At 38.0% G+C, this 25,004-nt stretch overlaps 1 protein-coding gene and 1 pseudogene across 8 annotated transcripts in view; both read left to right on the top strand.

Annotated features, from left to right (window-relative positions):
- LAMA2 (laminin subunit alpha 2) overlaps positions 1-25,004 on the top strand; it is a 623,859-nt gene that overhangs the window by 464,493 nt on the left and 134,362 nt on the right. For all 8 annotated transcript variants that reach the window (XM_045058020.1, XM_045058023.1, XM_045058022.1 and 5 more), the window contains 3 exons: positions 822-964; positions 4,613-4,711; positions 20,855-20,966. In XM_045058020.1, the coding sequence (XP_044913955.1) occupies positions 822-964; positions 4,613-4,711; positions 20,855-20,966 (354 nt within the window). The remainder of the gene's footprint in view (positions 1-821; positions 965-4,612; positions 4,712-20,854; positions 20,967-25,004) is intronic.
- Positions 14,953-18,440, top strand: LOC101087320 (annotated as a pseudogene).

A 25,004-nucleotide genomic window follows, 5' to 3' on the forward strand; every position in this document is an offset into this window, starting at 1 on the left:
TTCTAACTGCTGGAAATATTATACATAGAACATTAACACTTTGGGCTGCTTAAGGAATAACATTTTCCTGGCCCTTCTCAATAATTTAGCCACAAGACTGGATGGGGTTAATTAGCAAAGCAGGAATTTGTGAGAGCGCGTGGAATGATGGGTGCTCATGGGCTGAAAGACTAAAGAGGAGAAGTTGGCAAGTACGTAGGTAAGTAAGTAAATAAATCAATACATTATCACGAGCAAAAGGCCACAAATTATAAAAAGCAAAGTTCTCTCCCTTTTCTTTTTTCTTTAAAATAATTCTTTTCAGTAGCTGTCAAGCTGAAACGTTGTACAGTTTGGGGATATGCGGTGTACCCGGTACTCAAAGTGTGTAGAGACCCAGTTGCTACAGATACTCCACATGCATTTTTAGACACTGGAGCATGTTTTATTCCCTAGTTCCAGATGTCCTCTAGATTGCTTATGCGGAAATTCTGGAACATTTATAATGTTGTGTTGCACGCCTTACCTCTCGTACTTCTGCAATATGCTTGTTTCCCTCAAAATCCGTTTGCTCCTCCTCTTTGGTTCCTCAGCTTATGTCGCTGTCCATATTTCAGCTTTCTGGGCAACAGGCATGTCTGCTCTTCTGTTGTTCTTTTCGTTGTTTTTTTTTTTTTTTTTTCAACTGTCATCCATCTGAAAGCGTTAATTATCTAAGATGAGCAGCAGCATCTCTAGCAGAATTATACTTGGGCCATAAAATATTTCATAGCTGAAATCTCTGAACATCTGCCTGGGATACTTAACAGAAGTAAATATTCTGTGTTGTTTCCCTCTCACAGTTTGTGGAGATGAATGCACGGGCCTTCTTCTCGGTGACTTGGCTCGCCTGGAGCAGATGGCCATGAGCGTCAACCTCACTGGCCCGCTGCCTGCCCCATATACGATGCTGTATGGCCTTGAAAATAGGACTCAAGAACTAAAGGTAGGTTGGAGCAGTGACAGCAAGAGCCAGGCAAAATATGACAGAAGCTTCCCAAGGGGCCATCATTGAGAAATTTTTCTTCCCATCGCCACAAATCAAGGAAAGCAGCCAGTGAGGAAATTCAGAGACTTTCTAAGGCAGTACTTTTCAGATTTGAGCACTGTAATATACAGATTGCTATAAAGGGAAAGAGGCTTACGTACCCCTAGTGCTTGGCCTAAATCAGCTTTATTATGTTATTTAAATATGTACAAACATAAAATCAGGTATGAATTCCCTATACTCAGAGCTCTATAAAATCAAAACACATTAATCCTTACAAAAGCCTAAAAAAAAACAGTAAAATTAAAATTAAAAACATTAATATAAAATAGCAGATGATTTTTGCTGAAAGCAAATTGCAACAAGAATCCTGACTACTTCCACACAGGTTCTTTGATCAGTATGTTGCATGTAGCTTGTACTATTCCACAATATGAACTACAGAGCCCCTTGCAAGGGGCCCTAAAATGACATTTGGCATCACTTGACAAGTTCAGTGATTTATGCGCTCGATCTGCCATATGATCAAACATGCATGCAAAGATAGGTTTTGAGTTCATGTGGTCCTATCCGTCTCTCAGGTGCCCAGCCTGAGTTCCAGAAATGCTTACATTAACATTTAAGTTTCCTGTCAAAGTGAAAGCACAAGATTAAAATTTGGAACTGGAGAGCTAGCAGACCTTTGAAAATACTTCAACAAGAACTAATTTGAGTAACACTAAGCTAAAACCTTGTGGAACCTTGTGGTAGTTGGTGGGATAGGAGGAAACGTTAAGGAAATTAGGGTTTCATCTAATGACAAAATGAAAAGTAACTACTTTATATACTATCAGTCAATGGTCAGGTGTTTTTTGTTTTGTTTCGTTTTGTTTTGTTTTGTTTTTGAGAAATTCTGGATGATTTCAGTATTGTTCCTGGTCCCCTGGGGGTTTCATGACTCCTATCCTGTGGTCACTACCCTCAGGAAGCTTACAGTCTATGTACTTAAAACAATAATTAAACAACCAGCACAATCACCATGTGCTTTATAAAAATTTGATTTACAATAGATTACAAAGATTGGAGAAATGGGTAATATTCAGAATAACCAGGGAATGCATTATTAATGAGAGCATCATTTGTGTTGGAACTTGAAGGATAGACACAGTTTTAATAGGCAGAGAAATATTGGCAAGGACTGGAGGAAAAACCTAAGATTTATTCACTAGGCACTGGCAGATATTCTTCTAGGGGAATATATTCTATAATCTGGATCATGGCCTTTAAGGTAAGCATTATTATTCCTCTTTTCCAGAAGAAGAAACCAATAGTGATGACAGTGAGACTAACTAACACTTACTGATGATTATCTCTGTGCTAAGCAATTAAGTGACTAAAGTCTTACGTGAATTATCACACATAAATCTTACAGAAACTCCAAGAAGTAGGAAAGAAATACGGTATCTTTTATGTTTTGGTTTTGGTTTGTTTGTTTGTTTGTTTGTTTTCAGGTAGGGAAACTAAAGCACAGAAAAGTTAGAGACACAAGATCACATAGCTACTAAACGCAGAGCCAGGATTTGAATAGAGGCCACTGTAATTTTAAGGCTGGTGAGGATGAAACCACCTTTGTAAAGCTCAGAGAGAGAAAATGACTTCCCTGGAAGGGCCCAGCCTGCCAGTGATGTGGCCCTCCTGGCCCTGGGCTCATACATGCTCTTGTCATGGAGGCTAAAAGACCAGGTGAGCAGAGGCGGAGCTGGGAATTCACAAGGCCTGTCTGTTCGATATCAGAAGGCAGCATGCTAGTAAAACATAAAGCTAGAAACTGGAGTGGAGCAGGGTGATATGAAGGACAACCTTGAAAGCTAGTCAGCGGAATCTGAGTTTACCTTGTAGGCCTGGCATTCAGGAATGTAAAGAGTTTTATAAGGAAGATGCCGGTCATTTATTTTCCTTATTCCCCCTTATCCATGGTTTCAGTTACCCACAGTCAACCATGGTTCACAAGCAGATGAGACTCCTTCTGACTTCTCACCAGGTCAGTAAGTAGCCTAATGCTCCATGACAGTGCCTGTGTCATTCACCTCACTTCATCTCATTATGTAGGCATTTTATCATCTCACATCATCACAAGAAGGGTGAGTACAGTCCAGCAAGATATTTTGAGAAAGAGAGAGAGAGAGAGAGACTACATTCACATATCTTTAATTACAGTATGTCTTTATAACTGTTCTATTTTATTATTGTTGTAAATTTCTTACTGTGCCTAATTTATAAATTAAACTTTATCGTAGGTACATAGACATAAGGAAAAAATGTAGGACATAAGCAATTTTTAAAATAATACATAAGCACCAGATAGAGGAGTAAAGGCCCTATGGGAAGAGGTTCCAATCTGTGGCTGTCACCTAAGCCAGGCGACACAGTACTTCCCGAGGGCTGACTGAGTGCTGGTCAACACAAGCTTGATTTTCCTTAAAGCCCAGCCTTTCTTGATTCTGTGTTTTTGTTCTTCTTCTACAATTTATTTAATACCCAGATGCTTGGTATCCTACTTCGGTATTTTTAGATGGTAATATTTTACCTCTTTGTTCAGTCCCTTTCCTGTGTCACTGCTCTGGTTGCAGCCAGAGACCACAGAGAACAGAGCCTTTATTGACTCATTGCAACTAGGGACACCGAACACCTTGGGGAATTGGGGCATGTCTCAATAAGAGGGTAGTAGAAATGACTTAGAGTATTTGGGTTTGTGCTCGGTGTTCGGGGGCAGGTTTCAAGAAGCAGGGATTTGGGCTGGGTTAGGAATTGGGGGTCATTGATTCTTCTAATGAATCTTATCTAGAAGGAGAGAAGAACAAGGGAGGCTAACGCTATGTTTTCTTAAGAGGCAGTGGTCACTCAGATTTGACAGCAAATGAATTTTTGGTATTTTTGTGGTCTGCACAGAGACCATGGATTTGTCTGTGTGTAGACACGATTAGGGAAGGTTCTCGTGTTTTCTTTCATTCATCACTGTCAGAGAGTGACCCTGTCTAATGTTAGTGTTCTGTGAGATTGATTACGTTCAACAGGAGAAGAAAACAGCATTGCTATGAGTGGCAGACCAGCTCCTCCAACATTGAGGCCAGACCAGTTAGTTAGTGCCCGGCCAGGTCCCTCTGTCAAAGGCTCCCGTTCTCTTTCTTTCTTGTAAACAGTATCTCTGTTTGGTTGAAGTGGGAGCCTGAAACAATCATGCATGGTTCATCTTGACTGTCCCCCTTACTGGCCATGTGGTCTTGTGTAAGTTTTAACTTTCTTGGAGCCATGGTTTGCTCAGACACAAGACAAAATAACATTTACCTCATACAACTGTTGTAGGAATTACGTGAAAAAAAACAAAAACAAAAAAGCCTAGCACAGAGTAATATCTCAATACATGACTGCAATTTGTATTACTTGCCAGGATATTCTTCTGCATAGCACTTTGTAGATATGTGCCCAATTGAAATGGTTTCTTTATCTTTTCTTTGAAGGTGAGAAGGCTAAATACCTCGGATATAAAGGGAAACTGTTCTGTTAAATGTTCAACCCCATGATCACTGCAAAACCATTTACTAAAATGTTTATGGAAATGTTTTTCAGCATTTGCTCTCACCTCAGCGAGCCCCAGAGAGGCTCATTCAATTGGCAGAGGGCAATCTGAACACACTCGTGATGGAAATGAATGAGCTTCTGACCAGGGTAAGTTGGGAAGACCACGAATCTTCTTAAAGCAGATAGACCCTCTATGTTAATGAAAATTACATCACATTTCTGAAATGCAAATCTTGTCTCTAATTCCCAATTTGGTGCATGAAGTAAATGTATTTTGATCTGCCACTGCTTCCTCAAAGAAAAACTTAGCGTCAAAGAAGTTTGTGAAACTTGGACAGTGTCAAGGACAAAGGCTAAAAATACCAGAGTGACAGCGTATTTTGAAAACTCAACCCAGTCGCATGTAAAGTCTTTATCAATTCTGAATTCCAACAGCACTGTCTTTGACTATGTAAGGGAAAAGAAAAACAAATGAAAATACTTACAGACGCTTTGATCTCATCACGGGATATTTGCATTTGTATAGAAATAGTCTAAATCAGTATTCCTACACAAAAGAGGAAATCTTTATTGTGAAAATCCAAAGCATTTAAGACCCTTTTAAAAGTTAGAATGTAAAGTCCGTGTTACATTTATCAGACTTTTTAAGGAATTGGGTGTTTTCAACTTTCAAAACTGCAAAAGGGTAAAATTTCTTTTTTGCTGTTAGAGAATAAAGAAAACAACAAAATTTCGCCATCTTGTGGCCAGAAAACTGCATGAACAGAAAACTGACCTGTAATTTAGGCATCCAGTCGGATTATCTAAGAGCTTTAAATGGCAAAGAATATTGGAGCTAGAAGCTCTTACATATTATCTAGTTCATTTCTTCTTTATTTGTTTAAGAACAGATACCTCACGTTGTGACAGTGAAATGAATTACCGATGGCTACATAATTCACTAGACTCAGGAACCTAAGTGGAACCTAGGCTCCAGATTCCCATTGGCCTGGTACGGTTTCCACCACACAAGCATGCTGCAGGGTTTAGGAAAATTTCTGTAGGGAAATCAAATCAGCTTCTGAGCACAGAACGCTAAACAATGGCCTTGATATCACAAATAGCATATTAAACACTTTTTCAGAATCTTGTACCAGCAAGATACAGAATAGGGTTTCTTGCCAGATGTAGTTAGTATTAATTAGATTAATGTACACTTATCTCCTATTAATTTAATAGTTAATACTTTTGTATTTGTTATGTAAATACAAATAAATAAGAAATTTTAAACCAATCACAGCAAAGTAAACTCAATTCAACAAGCACGTCTGAATGTTCGCCCAAGCTGGGTGTTTACAGACGAAAGATACAAATGAAGCTGTCTTTGTCTTCAATGAACTTGAACCTAGTTTGTGTGTGTGTGCATGTGTGTATATGTGTGTGTATACATGTGTATTTAAATGTATGGAGAGTAATATGGGACAACTGCATGCAAATATATAATAAAACATTAAATAAAAAGAGGAACAAGAAATGCACCTGAGAAACACATGCAAATGAAATAAGTTAATCTTGTTATGTTAATTAGGGAATATTCCATGGAACAGGGGACACTTCATTTATTCATTCATTTTATCAATACTTATTGGGCATCTACCATGTTCTAGGTACTCTGTCAGAATGACAGACATTGGGGATAGAGGTATAAACAAGCCTGACACAATTATCTCAATGATCTGATTACAGCCTAATGATCTAAGCCTGGAAACATAAATATTTTACTAGGAAAGTCATACCTTTATTATGTGTTAGCCTACATCATTTCATCTCTTCAGCAGACTCTCCAATAGTGAATAAAATTTTAAAAATAGACTTCATATGTTAGAAAAGTTTAAAGTTAAAAGCAAAGCTGAGGGGCACCTGGGTGGCTCAGTCACTTAAGCCTCTGACTTCGGCTCAGGTCATGATCTTACCATTTGTGAGTTCGAGCCCCACATCAGGCTCTCTGCTGAGCCCATTCTAGATCCTGTGTCCTCTTCTCTCTCTCTGCCCCTCCCCGATCATGCTCTTTCTCTCTCTCTCTCAAAATAAATAAACGTAAAATAAAATCAAAGTTGATTGAAAGTACAGAGTATTACCATATACCCCCAATCCTACACATACATATCCTCCCCCATTATTAACACCCCCCACTCCCAGAGGGGTACATTTGTTACAATAAATGAAGCTACACTGACACATCATTATCACTAAAAGTTCATAGTTGACTTTTGGGTTCCCGCATGGTATACATTCTATGGGTTTTGACAAATGTTTAATGACCTGTCTCCACCATTATAGGATCATACAGAATAGTTTCACTGCCCTAAAAACACTCTGTGCTCCAACTACTCACAACCCCTCCTCTCAAACCACTGCAAAACTGATCTTTTTACTGTCTCTATAGTTTCATCTTTTGCAGAGTATCGTATAGTTGGAATCATACAGTATGTAGCCTTTTCACACTGGCTTCTTGCACTTAGTAGGATCCATTTAAGTTTCCTCCATCTCTTTTCATGGCTTGATTGCTCATTTCTTTTTTAGCGCTGAATAATATTTTCCATTGTCTGATTATACCACAGTTTATTTAGCCATTCAGCTACTAAAGGACATCTGGGTTGCTTCCAAGTTTTGGCAATACGAATAAAGCTACTATATACATTTGCATACATAAGTTTTCCATACATTTTTGTAAATACCAAGGAGCTGAATTGGTGGATCATGTAGTAAAGAGTGTTTCATTTTGTAAGAAATCACCAAACTATGCTCCAAATTGGCGGCACCATTTTGCATCTCACCAGCAATGAAGAAGAGTTCCAATTGTTCCACATCCTCCCCAGAATTTGGTGGTGGCAGTGTTTTGAATTTTGGCCATTCTAATAGGTATAGAGCTGTATCTCCTTGTTTTAATTTATAGTTCCCTAATGATATATGATGCCAAGCATTTTTTTCATATGTTTATTTGCTATCTGTATGTTCATCATCTTTGGTGAGATGTCTGTTCAGATCTTCACTATGGTCTGAGTGTTTCGTCACTTCCAAAATTCCTATGTTGACGTTCTAACTGCCAGGATGATGATAATAGGAGGCGAAGCCTTTGAGAAGTGATTAGTTCATGAATGTGGAGCCCTCATGAATGGAATCAGTGCTCTTACTAAAGGAACTCCTATAAAAGAGAGATCCTTTCCCCCCTCCTTGCCATATGAAGACACAGTGAAAAATGACACCAGGAAGTGAGTCCTCACCAGACACCGAATCTGCTGGGGACTTGATCTTGTACTTCCCAATCTCTAGAACAATGAGAAATAAACTTTGGTTGTTTATAAGCCACCTAGTGCATCGTATTTTGTTATGACAACCCAGATGGACTAAGTCTTTTCTCATTTTTTTTTAGTTGTGTTGTTTTCTTATTATTGAGCTTTAAGAGGTCTTTGTATATTTTGGATCATAGCCCTTTTACAGATATGTCTTTTGCAAATATTTCCCCCCAGTCTGTGCTTTGCCTTCTCATTCTCTTGACAGCATCTTTCACAGTACAGAAGTTTTTAATTTTAATGAAGTCTAACTTATCAATTATTTCTTTCATGGATTATACCTTTGGTGTTGTATCTAAAATGTTGTCACCATATTCAAGTTCACCTGTATTTTCTCCTATGATATTGTCTAGGTGCTTTATAATTTTGTATTTTACAATTAGGTCTATGGTCCAATTTCAGTTACTTCCAATACCATTCTTAAATAAACTTATTATTTTAGAATAGCTTTAGATTTATAGAAAAGTTACAAAGATAAGACAGAGATTTCCTCCAGGACCCATACCTGGTTTCCCCTACTGTTACTTTCTTCGTATGGTATGTCTATCACAACTATTGAACTAGTATTGAGCCATTATTATTAACCAAAAACTGTACTTTACTCAGATTTCTTCAGTTTTCACTTACTGTCTTTATATTATTCCAAAATCCCATCCAAGATACTGCATTACATTTAGTCATGTCTTCTTAGACTATACACTGAGATTTAGGCTTTCCTTGTTTTTGATGATTTTGATAGTTTTGACAAGTACATCTAATTTGTGGGGTGTCCCTCAGTTGGATTTTGCCTCATGTTTTTGTGATCAAAATATGGAGTTATGGGTTTTTGTGGGAAAGACCAAAGAGGTAAAGTAGCATTCGTATCACATCAAATTAAGAACATATGCAATCAATATGTCTTATTATACTGATGGTGATCTTGATCACATGGCTGAGGTAATGTTTGCCAGATTCGTCTACTGTAAAGTTATTCCTTTTCCTCTTACCACACTGCAAGACCATTTTTATCTGTGAATTCTTTAGATTTTATGACACAAAAAGCCTAGAAATAAGACTGCTGATAGCAAAGATCTCCTTGATAATGTGAGGATGAGGAGAAAAATGGAAATCCTCATTTATGAATTAATCTTATCTCTATCACATTTATAATTAGAAACATAACTCTCATGGAGACCTTAGATACTCAAGTCTTCATGATCAGTTCATTCCCCATGGTCAAGCTGCTTAATAATCCGAAGGTGAATTGATACACATGGCATCATTTCTATAAGATACGATACTGGATATTGGAAATATCCAATAGTATCAGCCTAAGACCACCAGTACCTTCATCTTACAGCCTTATCACCCAGCCAGCGTTTGGGACCAGAATCTGAGAAGTGCAGTAGCCATGATTTCCATTGCTTACATTAAAGGAGACAGTGCCTTAAACCAGGGGCCCACAATGGAGTTACCTTGGGCTGAGTCTCACCCCCAAAGGGGCTGTGATATAATTGGCCTGAGGTGCAGTAAGTGCACTGGGATTTTCAAGAACTCTTTGGATGATTCTGATGTCAGCCAAGATTGAAAACTACTGTGGGCTTATAATCACCTGATAGTTCCAGTTCCCTTTCCTCTGGAAAGTTCTTTCACTTGTATAGCCGATGTTTTTGATGCTTCTTTTCTTCTGCTTTGGTGGCCAACCAGGCACTTTAGGACTAACATATTCTTTAGATTTCTTAAAGCATTTGGTGAGTCTCATCCTACATAGCTGGTGTGTGTGTTGCCCTCTCTCCTTCAAGTGCTTATATGTGTTGTGCTCATTTTTTCATGGAGCAATCTAGTTTTATAATGACCTTGGTAAAGAGAATCATATTCTTCCCCAAACTAACACTTATCATGTATTTTATATAATTTTGTGAGTGTGCAAATACTACATAGGCAAAATATTACATAATCCTCTATCTCTTGCAGTGTATTTTGACTTATTGCCATGTGATTTCCCTCTTGGAATATAAGTTCCTTGAGCACAGGAATCATATTTGAACTGCCCTACAATGTGTGTGGAATACTGAGATGTTTTTTGATAACAACTCCAAATACCTCTATAGCAGCTGCTCTTAGCTCCCTCTTCTGTTTCACAGCCAAAGTTTTTTGAAAACTTGGGAACAAGTCTTCACTAACTTCTCACTCCACTGAAAATTAGATTTCCTCTCTCTGCCTGCTACTGAACTATTTCTACAAGATAACCAATGACAAATTGGTCACTGAATTCAATGAAAACTTTAATTTACTTGAACCTCCTGTAGCAATTGCCACTCTTCACCTTTCCTTCCTTCTTGACATATCCTCCTCTATTTTTCTTTTAATTCTCTGTTCTTTTATTCTGTCTCTTACTCTGTCCATCCCTTAAAAGTTGGTTTCCTTGGGGTCCGGTCATCAATCTACATCTCTTCTCATGTGTAAATTCTTTCTTTGGCCTTTAATTGCCATGCGTACGCTGATGATTCAAAAATTGATATTTTGGGGCACCTGGGTAGCTCAGTCAGTTGTGCATCCAACTGTTGATTTTGGCTCAGGTCATGATTCCAGGGCCATGGAATCAGGCCCCACATCAGACTCCGCATTCTGTGTGGATTCTCTCTCTCCCTCCTTCTCCTCTTTCCCACTCCCCCGCACTCATGGGTGTTTTTTCTCTCAAAAAAAAAAAAAAAGAAATTTATATTTTCAAGACAGACTTTATTTTCCTGCTTCAGTCCTAGAAACCTAACTGCCAACAGGAAATTTCAACTTAAACTTACCATCTTCCTCTTAAAACACATACTTCCTCCTGTTTAGAGCATCTCAGTGATTTATCCTCCAATATTAGGCAGTCCCCCACAAAATGAATGAGTTACGTTTTACTCTGTCTTCATTTTCTTTTTTTAATATGAAATTTATTGTCAAGTTGGTTTCCATACAACACCCAGTGCTCATCCCACCAGGTGCCCTCCTCAATCCCCATCACCCACCCTCCCCTCCCACCCCCCATCAACCCTCAGTTTGTTCTCAGTTTTTAAGAGTCTCTTATGTTTTGGCTCCCTCCCTCTCTAGCCTTTTTTTTTTCCCTTCCTCTCCCCCATGGTCTTCTGTTAAGTTTCTCAGGATCCACATAAGAGTGAAAACATATGGTATCTGTCTTTCTCTGTATGACTTATTTCACTTAGCATAACACTTTCCAGTTCCATCCACATTGCTACAAAAGGCCATATTTCATTCTTTCTCATTGCCACGTAGTATTCCATTGTGTATATAAACCATTTTCAACCCAATCCAATTCAGTTTCCTTGTATGACCTCTCTCTCTCTAAGCCATATTTGACTACAATTATTATTCATATGAGAGTAAACTCTCTGAATCACGGATCTGATCATGTCACTTTCCTTCAAATTCTACAACAGCTCTCCATTTTGTTCAATATGACATATAATGCTCTCCCGTTGTGATGTGATGTGATTCTTGCTTAACTCCCCAGCCTCATCTCTCCCCCAGCTCACAGTCTGGTTATCTGATGCACTGAACATATAAGCCAGAAAGCTAGGAATTTTTCTTGGTCCTTTTTCTTCCTCACTGTACCCCCACTTATTCAACTCATTACCAAATGCAGGAGGTTCCCCTTCTCATATGGATTTCATCTCCGCTAACCAGCTCTCATTCGATCTCTGTAACCTTTAGTTTGGAATTAACATATTGGCTTTCTACCTATTCCTTTTGCTTTTACTCCTGTTTTCCTTCCACTCTATTCTCTACAGTGTAGCCAGAATGCACTTTTGCTATTCCAAATTTGACTATATCACCCTAGTGCTTAAACTCATCCTCCCAACTTCTCATTGCTCTTTGGTTAAAGCCCCAAATCCTATCTTTGGCTGCATCTCCCACTACTTGTGCTTCTGGACGTCTGCACTCCAGCCATACTGCCCTTCAGTTACCTCATCCCACCACCATAGAACCTTTCCATATATGTTTTCTTTAGCCTTTGAAGTAAGTCACCTTCTCCTATATGTTGTTAACTTCTGTTAATTCCAATGAACCCTTCAAACCTCAGCTCATGGAACCCTGCCTTATGAGTTACATTTAAGGTGTGGTGAGACTCTTCCTATAACTGGCTTATACTACTGTGTTTTTTCTTCAGTTTGTAATTATATAAATTTATTTTCATGATCACTCAGCAAATACTTTTCTACTCCTCCAGACTATGAGTTCCAAAAAGGTAGGAAGTATGTCTTCTAAATATTTTTTCTCACCATGCTATCACCAATATCATGCACATAGTTCAGTAATATTTAGTTAATTGTGAATAATTTAAATAATAGCACTTGAACAACTGGCTGACAGGTATAAAAACTCAAAATAAGCATTGATTTTTAATATGTGTAAAACACACTAAAATCAGGCATATATGTATATTTATATTGATTTGGATATTTTACTTCCTTTGAAAAACATCTCCTAAATGTTTATCTACAAGGGGAGAATGCTATCTAATAGACTGAATTATATAAAATATCAAAACTTAGCTTTATTTGCATTGTCTTTTACTGCCTATTTTTAAATCAAATTTAAAGAAAAATTGTTTCTAAAATAATGAAACTAGTTTTTAAATTTTTTAAGTGCCAACAATTTTGTATGTTTACCTTGTTTATATTTTTAAAAGGTTTAAGTTGACAACAGTGTTTTTTTTTAATTTCTGCTATTATATTTTAAAAGAGAGAGAAAGTATATAACACATGACACTTGTTTGGTTTGGAACTTTCAAAATTGACACCTGAAATATTTAGGGAGAAATTACATAGAACTCACTTATTACCATTCCACAGGGTCATTTGGCTTTTCCCTGTTTCCTCTTGTGTTGTGTAATAGCTTGCCTGAGGAGTACTTCACCAACACTTAGACATACAAAACCGGTAGTTTTTGAAAATGACCCTTGAGAATAGCATATAAATGATTAGATCTGAAATTTAATTTTAGCAGGAAGCCATATAAGTCTGCATATGCAAAAGTGGATGGCATCTAAGCAATGTTGTTTTTTCGCTAGTCAGATTTGCCCCATTAGATTCTAGCTTTAACATAAAGAAGGCAGAAAATGAAAGACACTAGTAATATCCAACCAAGAAAATTATGTGCAGATTTCAAGAGGCACAGTGAAAACTGCTTGAGCTAAGGCGAGAAAGTAACAGGTACGTTGTTCAGAAGTAAATTAATGCGTGCCTAATGGTAATGCATGCTGCTTCATATAAATACTCTTTTAAAAAAAAAGAAAAAGGAAAAAAAGAAGAAGAAAAATAGAAGGGAAAAAAATACCCAGTTTAGTGAACTTGAATGTAAAAAAAGGTAACCAAAAGTAAGAGAGAAACACAAGGTATTGCTTAAGGCATCATTTAGAAAAGAACACTGGAAAGATTGTAGAACTGAGGTAAGAGGATGTAAAAATGAGAAAATCACAGACAGAATGAAAGGAAGATTGTACAACATAGTAGGATAAATGAGAAGACATTTGTCAAATATTCAAAGGACAAGATAACAGTGCATATCAGGGAAGATGACGAGGGAATGGAATGGTAATTTAATAAAATACAAGAAGAACCAAACTGAATCATATAGATAGCTCCTATCATGTAGTATTTAGCATTCATCTGTAACATTATCAATAGCCTGTCCTGGATGAAACTTTTGTGAATTTAGCTTTTACAATGATACCGCCATCTATCACCACTCCCCATAGCTGATAGTGCATTTGTCATAAGCTTCCTTTATGGAGTCTCTCATGGGTGGTTTTGACAAGGGTGACTCTTCAGCCTAATTACTGTGTAATAAGACATGACTTTTAAAAATATGTCTCTATGATGTTCTGATATGGATTCTTAAATATGTTAATCTACTAAACCCTAGAGATTATACATTTAAAGTACTACCTAAGCTTAAGGAGTGCCCCTCCTCCAACCCAGAATACTCAACTTTTTTCATATATTTTCCTAACCTTCCTGGATGTTAGCCAAATATAAGTTAGGGTTTGATACAGACAAAATATAAAGCTGTGAGATGGAAAATTTGTGTTTTGCCCCCAATTCCCTGTATGTATGAGTTCAGATATGCCACTTAACCTTTCCATACCTTCATTTTCACCAGTATAAAAAGAGGGATCATGTCCTCTGTGTATCTTTAGAGGCAGGAAGAGTAAATGAGACACAAGAGAGTATTATAAGCCCTTCTGAACACACATATCAATCCAAGATACAGTTGAGCCTGAGTAACTCCTCTTTTAGAGTGCTAATACTGTAAGTCAATGCCTTTTTTTTTTTTTTTTTTTTTTTTTTTTTTTGGCCAAGAACCTCACATTTCCTCCTCTCCTGGAGCACAGCCAAGAGAGGCAGCTCTTCCAGACTCTGCAAGGGAAGGCCGTCTTCTTCCTCAGTAAGCACTGTGCTGGCCCTAAAGAGTTCTCCCTGCTCCCAACCCCAACACTGCCCTCACCAGCGTAGTACTTGGTGTGTGATCGCAGGCCACTGTTTAATGATCGTGGGCCCAGTACAAGGATGTAGTGTGGTTGGGACTGGAGGCTCTCCTGCCTGGCTCTCCTCCTCAGCACTCAGCTGCAGCTCTTGAGCACAAGCTTCCTATTAGGCTCTGAAAAATACCCAGAAACTGGCCAGCCATTCACATTTGCTGGCAAGCATAGCACCTGGCATATGGCCAGTTTGAGTGGTAATGGGAAGGCATAGAGAGAGAGATTCTTTCCCCTCCAACAGGCTTTAGAACATCCAAGGAATTTGTAGTTGGTTTGATTATTATTATATCAGCTAATCACCCCATATCTACAATGCCTGAAACTCTGAGAAATAAAAAGAGGTAAGACATAGCCTTAGCCCCAAAGAGCTTAGACAGATAAGGCAAAACACCTAGCAAAATAATTACCCTATGGGGCGCCTGGGTGGCTCAGTCGGTTGAGCGTCCAACCTTGGCTCAGGTCATGATCTCGTGGTTCGTGAGTTCGAGCCCCGCATGGGGCTCTGTGCTGACAGCTCAGAGCCTGGAGCCTGCTTCAGATTCTGTGTCTCCTTCTCTCTCTGCCCCACCCCTGCTTGCACTCTGTCTCTGTCTTTCAAAAAATGAATAAACATTTAAAAAAATCAAAATTTTTTCGCTAAATAGTCATGAATGGTGATCATGATAGTTGTGTTTGAAAATCAGAAAGAGGGTTCCGCCAAGTAGCCAGCACCCAGAGCAGGCTGGGCGCAGAGCTGCCCGGTGGCACCATGTGGGTCACCCGGAAGACCCTCCGGCAGCAGGATTGATGTCAATGCAGGGGAGACTGTGGAAGCACTGGAGGAGGAGATTGAGTCGGAAAAGGGGAACGAAGTCTTTCCCATAGGAATAATTATTCAGGCAAGGTCCTTCCTGTTGATACTGCTGTAAAAGAAAATGAAGTTGATGGAAAAACCTTGTGGTAGTTATGGTGGCAAAACCCAAAGCAGTGACGGCACCAGCACCAGCCACAGCCCAGCAGTCACATCCTGCCACCTCGCCACAATTAGCTCCTCCACAGCACTGGCTAGGGCTCAGGTCCCCACCCCCACCCTACTTTGGCTCCCACTCCCACACCTGAACTCCTCATGCCAACATTAACAAGCATCTTCTGAGCCCGAAACCTTCCAGCAATGAAACAAGAAACACCTGCAGAAAAGCCGGCAGAAACACCAGTGGCTACTAGCCCAACATCAACTGGATGGTACATCAGGAGATTCTTCTTGGCCAAACATTCTTTTAAGTTTATTTTATTTTGAGAGAGAGAGAGAGAGAGCGAGAGCGCACTAGAGTGGGGAAGGGGTAGAGAGAGAATCTCAAGCAGGCTCCATGCTGTCAGCGCAGAGCCCCACTTGGGGCTCAAACTCACCAATCATGAGATCATGACCTGAGCTGGAATAGAATTGGGCACTTAACCGACTGAGCCACCCAGGCGCCCCTTGGTCAAACCTCTGTGAAAATGCAACCAGTGCACGTGTGAGGGTCAGTCTTGTGAGACCGTGATAACTGAGGTCATGTCTATGGGCTGTGGTAACTGAGGTCATGTTCATAGGCTGTGGAGGCCAGCAAATAACTGCGGCCCTGAGAGCCAGTCTCCACCACCTTGACAGAGCAGTGGAACACCTTTTTATGGGAATCCCGGAGGTAGAGGAAGTCAGGCTGTGGTCGCTCCCCCTTTGGTGGCTAGTCCTGGGGCTCCTCAGTGTTCAATGGCTGCACCTGCAGCAATGCCTACACGTTCTGGAGGACATCCCCTTGAAGTTTTGCAGATAAGCCTTAGTTTCAACAGCTGAGGCAAATTATTCAACAAACTTCTTCCCTGTTTTTAGCACCACTACAATAGGTCAAGAAAATTCTCAACTACCGCAGCAAATTAGCCAACACCAGGAGCATTTTATTCAGGTGGTTGGTGAACCAGTTCAAGTAGCGGGTAGTTGAGGAGGAGGGAGTGGAGGTATCGGGGAGGAATTGCAGAAGGTGGAAGTGGTCCTGTGAACTACATTCAGGTAATACCTCAGGAATGAGAAGGTATAGAAAGATTACAGGTACTAGGATCTCCCAAAGGACTTGTGATGTGAGCATATTTTGCTTGGGAGAAGAATAAGAACTTGGAGGTCAGTTTCCTTCTACAGAAAAACTTTGATGAAGATTGAAAGGGACTTGGGCTGATCGCCACAATACTTGGTGTAAGGTATGAGATTGTTGGGGGTGGGATATAGGGTAGATATATATACAGTACATGTCTGCTTTAATTAGCAGATGCCACAAATCCGTATAGTGTGTAAACTATTACACAACCAGAAATCAGATTTTTTACAGGTCATTATTTCTTCTATAAAAAAACTAGGTAACTTTTTCTGGGTGTCACCTTTTTTAGTGTATTGGATCCAAAAATTTAGTGTAATGCCCTGCTTTATATTTCTTTGACTTAACATTGATTTCTGAAAGAATCTTTGCTACCTAGAACCTACGGTCTCTATTTTGTGGGAGCCCTTGATAAGGGCTTTGTGAAATTGAAAGAAATTGGATCAGCTGTAAACAGAAATGTCAAGTTATTGATAGTTATCGTTGCTTCTTCAAATATGTATAAAGTTAATGTGTAAGAAAGCCCATTCTTTCAAGTTAAATAGTTGGTGGGGTTGGGGAAAATGAGAGAAGAGGAACTTCTTAAAATGTAGATAATTACTGACATATAAATTTTTTTTGATCATTGAATGTGAAGATCTGTACAAGAATAGGCAGAATTCTCTCTCTGTTTACGTGGTTTTTTGGTTTGTTTTAGGAAACAAAATGGGAGGTGTCTACTGTTTACTTCATTGTTGTGTTGCAATAAAAGTTTTAAAAATCACCATTGCATATTTGCTTTGGATGTATCCCTTTGTAAAATTTAGCACTTTGAGGCCAACGGAGAAATGCCACATTCACTCCCCTTCCCTTTCCCTCACCAGAAATGTGTTCATCAGCAAGTCACAAGCTTAAAACTGCTGCCTTTCTTTAAAGCCAGGAAATGCCAATTCAGTTCAGAAGTAATACAGATGTTTCAGAACTGTGTTTCTGATGTTTGTAAATATTTTTCCTAACTAGATAAGAATGTATGACCATTGATGTCATTAGGATTGTATTGCTTTCAAAAAGAGGAGGACAGAAGTATAATGCAGCATCTTGTATTACATTGGATAGACTGGTAAAATCTTTTGGAAGAATTGAAAGATGCAGCTGGAAAAGTATCTTGGAAAATATATAATCAAGATATCTCATGGCATATTAAAAGAAAACTTTTAAGAGCAAAAAAAAAAAAAAAAAGAAAGAAAAGGAAATGTAAGAAAGGAAAGCATGAGCCAAAACAGTTAGGGATGGCTTCATAAAGAAGGTTAGGTAGGAACTGACTCTTAGAGGCTGGATTTATTTTAGATAACTCGAGAGAGGTTAAGGAACAATAAAACAAAAGCTCTTTCTGGAAGTGTTTATAGAAAAATAGGCAATAAGAATGGTAACAAGGTTGGCAAGACGTGTTGGGTAATTGTTTAATCATTTATTGAACATTCATTCAATATTTGCTAGTAGTTAGGCATCGTTCTAAGAGCTGGATATAAAGTGAAGAGCAAAACAGACCAAGTTCCTGCTCTCTTACAGCTTGACTTTTAGTCAAGGAGGTAACCCATAAATAGGGAAGGCTTAAAGTAATTCTAAAATGTTTGGTACTACGAAGAAAATGTTCTGCAAAAATTTGAAAACCTGGCTAGGTGCCCTGGGAATGGCCACACCAGGAAGGGCCACTGAAGCTGAAAAATGACACAAGACAAGGATCCAGTCTCTGAAAAGATAAGAGAGAAGTTCATTCCAGGCAGAGACAGCAGGATCCCAGAAGGCCCTAAGAAGGAAAGAATTTGGCATATTTCACATGCTAAATAGAAGCTGGGGAGTTAAATTTCATAGGGTCTTTTTTTTTATTTTTTTTAATGTTTATTTATTTTTGAGACAGAGACAGAGCATGAACGGGGGAGGGTCAGAGAGAGAGGGAGACACAGAATCTGAAACAGGCTCCAGGCTCTGAGCGGTCAGCACAGAGCCCGACGCGGGGCTCGAACTCACGGACTGTGAGATCGTGACCTGAGCCGAAGTCGGCCACTTAACCGACTGAGCCACCCAGGTGCCCCTAAATTTCATAGGGTCTTAATGCCAATTTTTTTTCACTTCTTTCTTACCATAGGTCATGTCAAATTCATGACATCTTACTATTGGAATGCTCATATAATCAATCAGTACCACGTGTGTAAATGATGACTCTTACACATTATTGTATAAATTAATAGGAAAGTAGAAATCAAGGCAGGGGATGCTATCTTGATCATCCAGAATTTAAAAGAGACCGTGTATCAATATACATTTCTTTTAAAAAAATTAGATACTCTCAGCTATTAACCAGAATTGGTAGCCTTAATGGTGTCAATATGTAAGTTATGATCTTTTAGTAATATAGATAAGATATTGATAATAAATTTTAAGTTTATTTTTTGTTTTTGTTTTTAATGTTTACTTATTTTGAGGGAGAGAGAGAGAGAGAGAGAGAGAGTGCATGAACTGGGGAGGGGCAGAGGGAGAGAGAGAGAATCCCAAGCAGGCTCCATGTTGTCAGTACAGAGCCTAATGTGGGCTCAATCCCACAAACTGTGAGTGAGATCATGACCTGATCTAAAATCAAGAGTCAGACACTTAACCAACTGAGCCACCCACGTGCCCCAGATTTTAAGTTTAAATTATAATGTACAGTTTCTGTGTGGTAACAGATACTAGTGCTGGTGATACATTAATTCTTAAGATACTTAAACATTACCAAAATGTAGATCAAGTCCCTTATTATATTCTGTGCAATCTGAAAATAGGAGTGATATTATAGAGTACAGTCAAGTCCAGCCTAGACAAACATCTACAACAGTTTAGAAGGCCAAGATCTTAAGCAGTTGACATTAGTAATTCAAAAGTAACGTTTAAAAAATTACATGTATGAGTTTATGCATGTGGTGTGTATATGTACAAAGTAACGACCTATTGATGAGAACCCTCCAAATAATTTTGTATATTTACTGCAAACTGTAAAGAGAAACTTTTAAAACACCCAATGCATCTTTTCATCCTTCTGCTTGTGATGGTAACATAGGTTGAGGAATTAGATGATAACTAGACTTTATATTCTTTTATGCAAAACCTTGAAGACTGGTCATGAATTAAAACTCTCACTGCCCCTGGGAAATCACAAAATGCAGTATAATTTCTATAACATCTCTTATCATGTTCTGTATTGGCCAAGCATTTAGTTCTATTTTAATTTCTATTTAAAATCCACTTACGTATAAAAAAATGTAGAATCTCTGGGCATGTCTAGAATGCAAGTACTATGGTACAGGATTATAGACTATTAATACTCTGCCAATTTGGACCTTAGTCAAGTTATTTTAAGACAGTTTGTGATTCGTTAATTCATTATCTGTAGTTAGATTATCCCTATCTTTTTAGTAAAAAAAAAAAAGGCATATTTATTAGCATATGCATATACATAGAATTATGAAATGTAACCTATTTCAAGGTGCTCTAAACCCTATAGTATCTTTTAAGAAACTTTGAATATTACACATGCCATTTTTATTTGACTAAATATAGTGTATCTCAACTATGAACACATTAAATGGATTCCTTTGTGTCAAGTGGCATCTTCATTGTGAATGAAGGTGAAAATGTACCAGGATAACCTTTGGGAAGTGAGGCTGTTTGTGAAGTTGTTTTACTTTGTTGATGATGATGTATGGTTTTGCGATTAACAGTCATCTTTTCTGGGGATGACATGGGTGAAGTTAACATTTATTCTTCTTTAACGTTTTACTGGCATCTTTAGAGTGTTACAAAACATGCATTTACTACTTGGTAGCTAAGCATTTCTCCCTCTTTGTTTCTTTAATTAACGTATTGATCTAAACTGCATCTATAGGATCAAGCTTATTGAGACAGACTGTCTGTGTCTCCACAAGAGATCATTGCTGGACTCCACGCTTTTTCAGTAAATAAAATATGGACAAAACTGCAACATGTGGAGGTTGAAGAACCCATTAAAGACTTTTGGCAACTGTACCTTAAAGATACTTCAAAAATAATTGTGTTTTATCGCTTCCTTTATGTCATTGCATACAGCAAGGGTTTTAAAAAGACCAAATACGGCTCTCTGATTTCCATTTAATGGAAGAAGTAATAAAGTTTAATTGTGTACTTGAGCACAGGGTGTCATTTCCAGTATATCTGATCAATAATTTATCGATTGCCTTTGGCTCGGAGTAATATTTGAAAGAAAATGTAGCCAGTGGGCGCTTATCTAGCTGGAGCTTCATCATCTCAATTAATTATGCTTTTCCTGAATTTGGATCATTAGGCGACCAAAGTGACAGCAGATGGCGAGCAAACTGGACAGGATGCTGAGAGGACCAACAGGAGAGCAGACTCCTTAGGAGAATTCATTAAGGAGCTTGCCCAGGATGCAGAAGGTATTAGAATCATTTAATTTAATCATTATGTCTCCCAACAGAAAAATAGAAAAAGGGATTACACAGGACTGGAATTTCTCCAGTAACAGATAACATTTATCAGTCTGAGGGTCAGGTTTAAAAAGTGTTTTGGTTGATATATTCAAGGGCGTTGTCTGCCGAGAGTCTGCAATCTACAGTGTTAAATTAGGGACAACAGCGAATTAGTAATCATGAGTGCAGAGTCATGGAAAATTAAATGTGGTCCCTTAGGAATGCTTTAATTTTTGAGGAATGGCTATTCTGATTAAAGAACGAATAGATAACTTATGCCTTGCTATTGTTTGTATTCAAAACCAAGAGATTGTTAACTTTTTTAAAAAGCTAATTTTAACATTCTACTCAGTACATTAAAGCAGCACTTTAATTTCTCAAAATGGCTTTTAAACTACTTGGTGCTGTTTTTAATGAACATCTGGTGCTTGGTGTTTGGATTTGCTACCTTACCAGAAGCTACACTGCATTTAGTCCATAATTCTCTAGGAGCTGGTTCTTGGCATCTACCAATCTGACTGAAGATCAAAGTGGAAGCCATTTTGGGGCTAAAGCCCAGATGAGAAAAAGAGATTTAACAAAAAAACTAGATCTTCAGTATATATTAATATAAAATAAACATGCATGCATATTTAGAAAGGAGGAAACATGGTTTTTTTTCTTTAAAAAAAACATTTTTATTGCTCTACAGTGTATTTTAGATATTTTGCTTTGTAATATAGCCAAATAAATCAGGACACGGGATAAACTTTAAGGCAGATGCTGACAGGTAGTTCTTAGGAATCACTGGCTAAGAAGAGACCGAAACTCCCAAAGATTTCCCACTGCAGGAAGCAACAGAGTTTTAGTCTGAGGCAAATAATCTGAGGCAAAACATGTCAGGATCTGGAACATTCTACTGGAAAATTCTTAATTAACTCATTATGGTTTATCCTCTGCTAGATGGAGTTATTGTGCTTTCCCTGATTTTATTTTCCATTAATGCTACTTAAAGTGTTCTCCAGCCAGCACTCCCTACCCGCTCCCCCAACACACACACACACACACACAAAAAAAAAAAATTCCTTCTGCTTGGATCCATGAAGGCAATGGTCAATACCCCAGTAACTTTCCTTTTCCTTGTACCTCAATCTCAACCACTCAATACTTAGCAGCCTATCTTGGAAACTTATTTTGAAATCATTTCAATCAAATATTCATACCTAAGAGTAAATGCTAGTACATGTTTTCAATAGACTCCAGCCAACATTAGCACTGCTAATTCATTTTCCCTGCGTTGCACCCACCAGCCAGTTTGTGCACGGGACAAAGGCACCAACAGGGGGCAGAGTGGAGACGATATTTATTCCAGGTTTTGCTCATCACCCACAATCTATCCGTTAGAGAAAAGGGTTATGTATCCCCATAGGTGTCTCCCATTCTCTCCGGTGTGCGTCAGTCAGACACTCAGGTCGTGTCTGTCCAGACAGGACATATTTTTTTCTAATTCATGTGAAGTGCCAGGTGGGATAGCTGTGATCTGTACCTGAGAGAAGTGTGGACGTTGCTCCCTTCTTCCAGTGGGTGCTAATGTAAATGATAACAAAAATAATAACCACAGCCCCTCATAAAAGAACTTTGGCAAAATTAATCCAACTGTTAAAATTTTATGAAAATTAAAATTTGAATATGCCAGAGGTAAACTAAATCCTGAGATGTTTATATGTGCTGTTAAGTCTTAGCAGTTCAGGAATTTTTTTAAAAAAAGGAAACTCATCAAAAGCCTTAAGTAAGTTATATAATATATCCACACTCATTTTTCCTCTTAGAATTACACTAATTGTGGATAATAACAGTACTTTTAGGCTTTATTAGTGACAATAAATTGCTGCGGGAAAAGCAAATGTTTTAGCCTGGCATTTGTCTACTTCAGTTTTATTTTTAGATAGATAGAATACCTTACTCACCCTATCTTCCATTATAAGTCCTGGCCTCTTCATAGATAATCAGGGTCCATTCATCTAAGGCATTCTTATCTCACCATAGTTTAAAATCTACTTTTCTAGGACTCCTGATTATATCACAAATATACTATATGTTATTCCATATTATTCCATTATTAGAATAATGAGTGATATATATATATGTACATATACACATGTTATATATATGCTCTGACATATTAGGACTTAAGAAATGCTAGACACCTTCTTTCCTATTTCACAGGTCACAATTGAATTTGTCATTCATGATAAATTTACCCATCAGAAGATTTTTTTTTTTTAGGCTCAGTGTGAAAAACAACTTTGTTTCTCCCGAAGAATTAATCTATATGTATGTTGCAGATCCTGTTTACTTCTTAAGCTATCCTTTATAATCCCTTGCTACTTTGGCTACTAAGATACTGTTAATATGTCTTCTGATTTACATTATTTTTTATCTTTACCCCATTTCCTTTTATGAGAATTTTGTCTTGTTTTAAAGATACTTCAAAACTACTTAAAATTCCCTTTGAAATAAAGTAGAAATAAGTAAATAAATTTAAGAGATATATTAATGTTACAGTTATTTTCAATTCTGTTGAAAATGTACTAAACTGAGAGTGCATACCTTTGAAAAAGAGACTGAATAACATCTTCATCTTTAGCTTAAACATATTCAGAGAATTTCCAAATTCCACATGTAAAAGCAGTGAAGCAATCATATCTCTTCTATTAAAATGATGCTTCCTTTCTTAATACAGTATCATTTTGCTAAAGCAGCTGCTGTGCCTTAATAATTTCTTCTAGTTGCTTACATGTTACTTTCACTTAAAAGAAATGATTCATGGTTCCAAAAGGTACAGCAATCTTTGTCTTTTCCTTTTCTCTCTCATTTTTCCAGCAAGTTCTTCCCTGGAGAAGTTTAACTTTGAGAATAGACCACAAGTGAGGCGTATCTCATATTTAATCCTTTACAGCCACCTAAGTCCAGAAGCTAAATTCAATCAAATTCCAAAAATATCGCGAATCAAAGCTCACTTATATATTCACTTAATAAAAGAAAAACAAAAACCTTTGTCAAGTTGAAAAGTGGAATTTATCTCTTTCATTAAAATAAAAAAAATTGAATGCAAATGAGTCAGTGTTTAGTTATATAATGTAATTAGTTAAAATCAACACACAGACAGACATGCACTCAGACCAAAGGAGGAGATGCACCATAGGGAAAGCTCAATCTCCTGTCTTCCTTGAAATGTAAGAAGTATAAACCTTACATTTAATCATTGGCATTCTGGCATATTTCTCACAAAGCCTGCTGGATGAAGGAACTTTCCAATTAATCAGTCCATGGTCGCTGTGGTTCCTTCACAAACACAATAAAGCCTAGGTGATAACTTAGCAACAGTAGTGGTGGAATCTTGAGAAGTTTCCTTGGTGTATTTCAAAGTATGACTGTTAAGTAGTTGACGAAGAAAGAGCCACCCTCACTAACTTCTAGGAAAACAGCACATGTGCAATAATTTCTATCACAAGGCTAGGAATGACCATATTTGTTCTTTAAAGCACCTGACTTAAATTGTTCTACAGATTAAATCATGGCTATCAGAATAAGGAGTTGACTGCAGCAACTTTCTAACCAAATCCATTTATCATGAAAAGAGAATTTGGGGTGCTTGGGTGCCTCAATCAGTTAAGTGTCTGACTCTTAGTTTCAGCTCAGGTCATGATCTCACAGTATGGTTCATGAGATCCAGCCTAGCGTCGGGCTCCACACTAATAGCACAGAGCTTGCTTGGGATTTTCTCTCTCACTACCTTTCTCTCTGCCCCTCCCCATCTCACATGCACACACACTCTCTCTTTCTCTCTCTCAAAATAAATAAAAAATAAAAGAGAATTCAAAAGATGCATTTTGGAAGGATAAATAAAGGTTAAAACTCAATTCCTTCTGCTAAACCATGATTTTCAAACTCTAGCATACATCTGAAGCCCCTAGAGGGCTTGTTAGAACATGGATTGCTGGTCCCTACCCTCAGAATTTTTAA

Source organism: Felis catus, chromosome B2 (genome assembly GCF_018350175.1).
Source record: "Felis catus isolate Fca126 chromosome B2, F.catus_Fca126_mat1.0, whole genome shotgun sequence".
NCBI classification, from domain to species: domain Eukaryota; kingdom Metazoa; phylum Chordata; class Mammalia; order Carnivora; family Felidae; genus Felis; species Felis catus.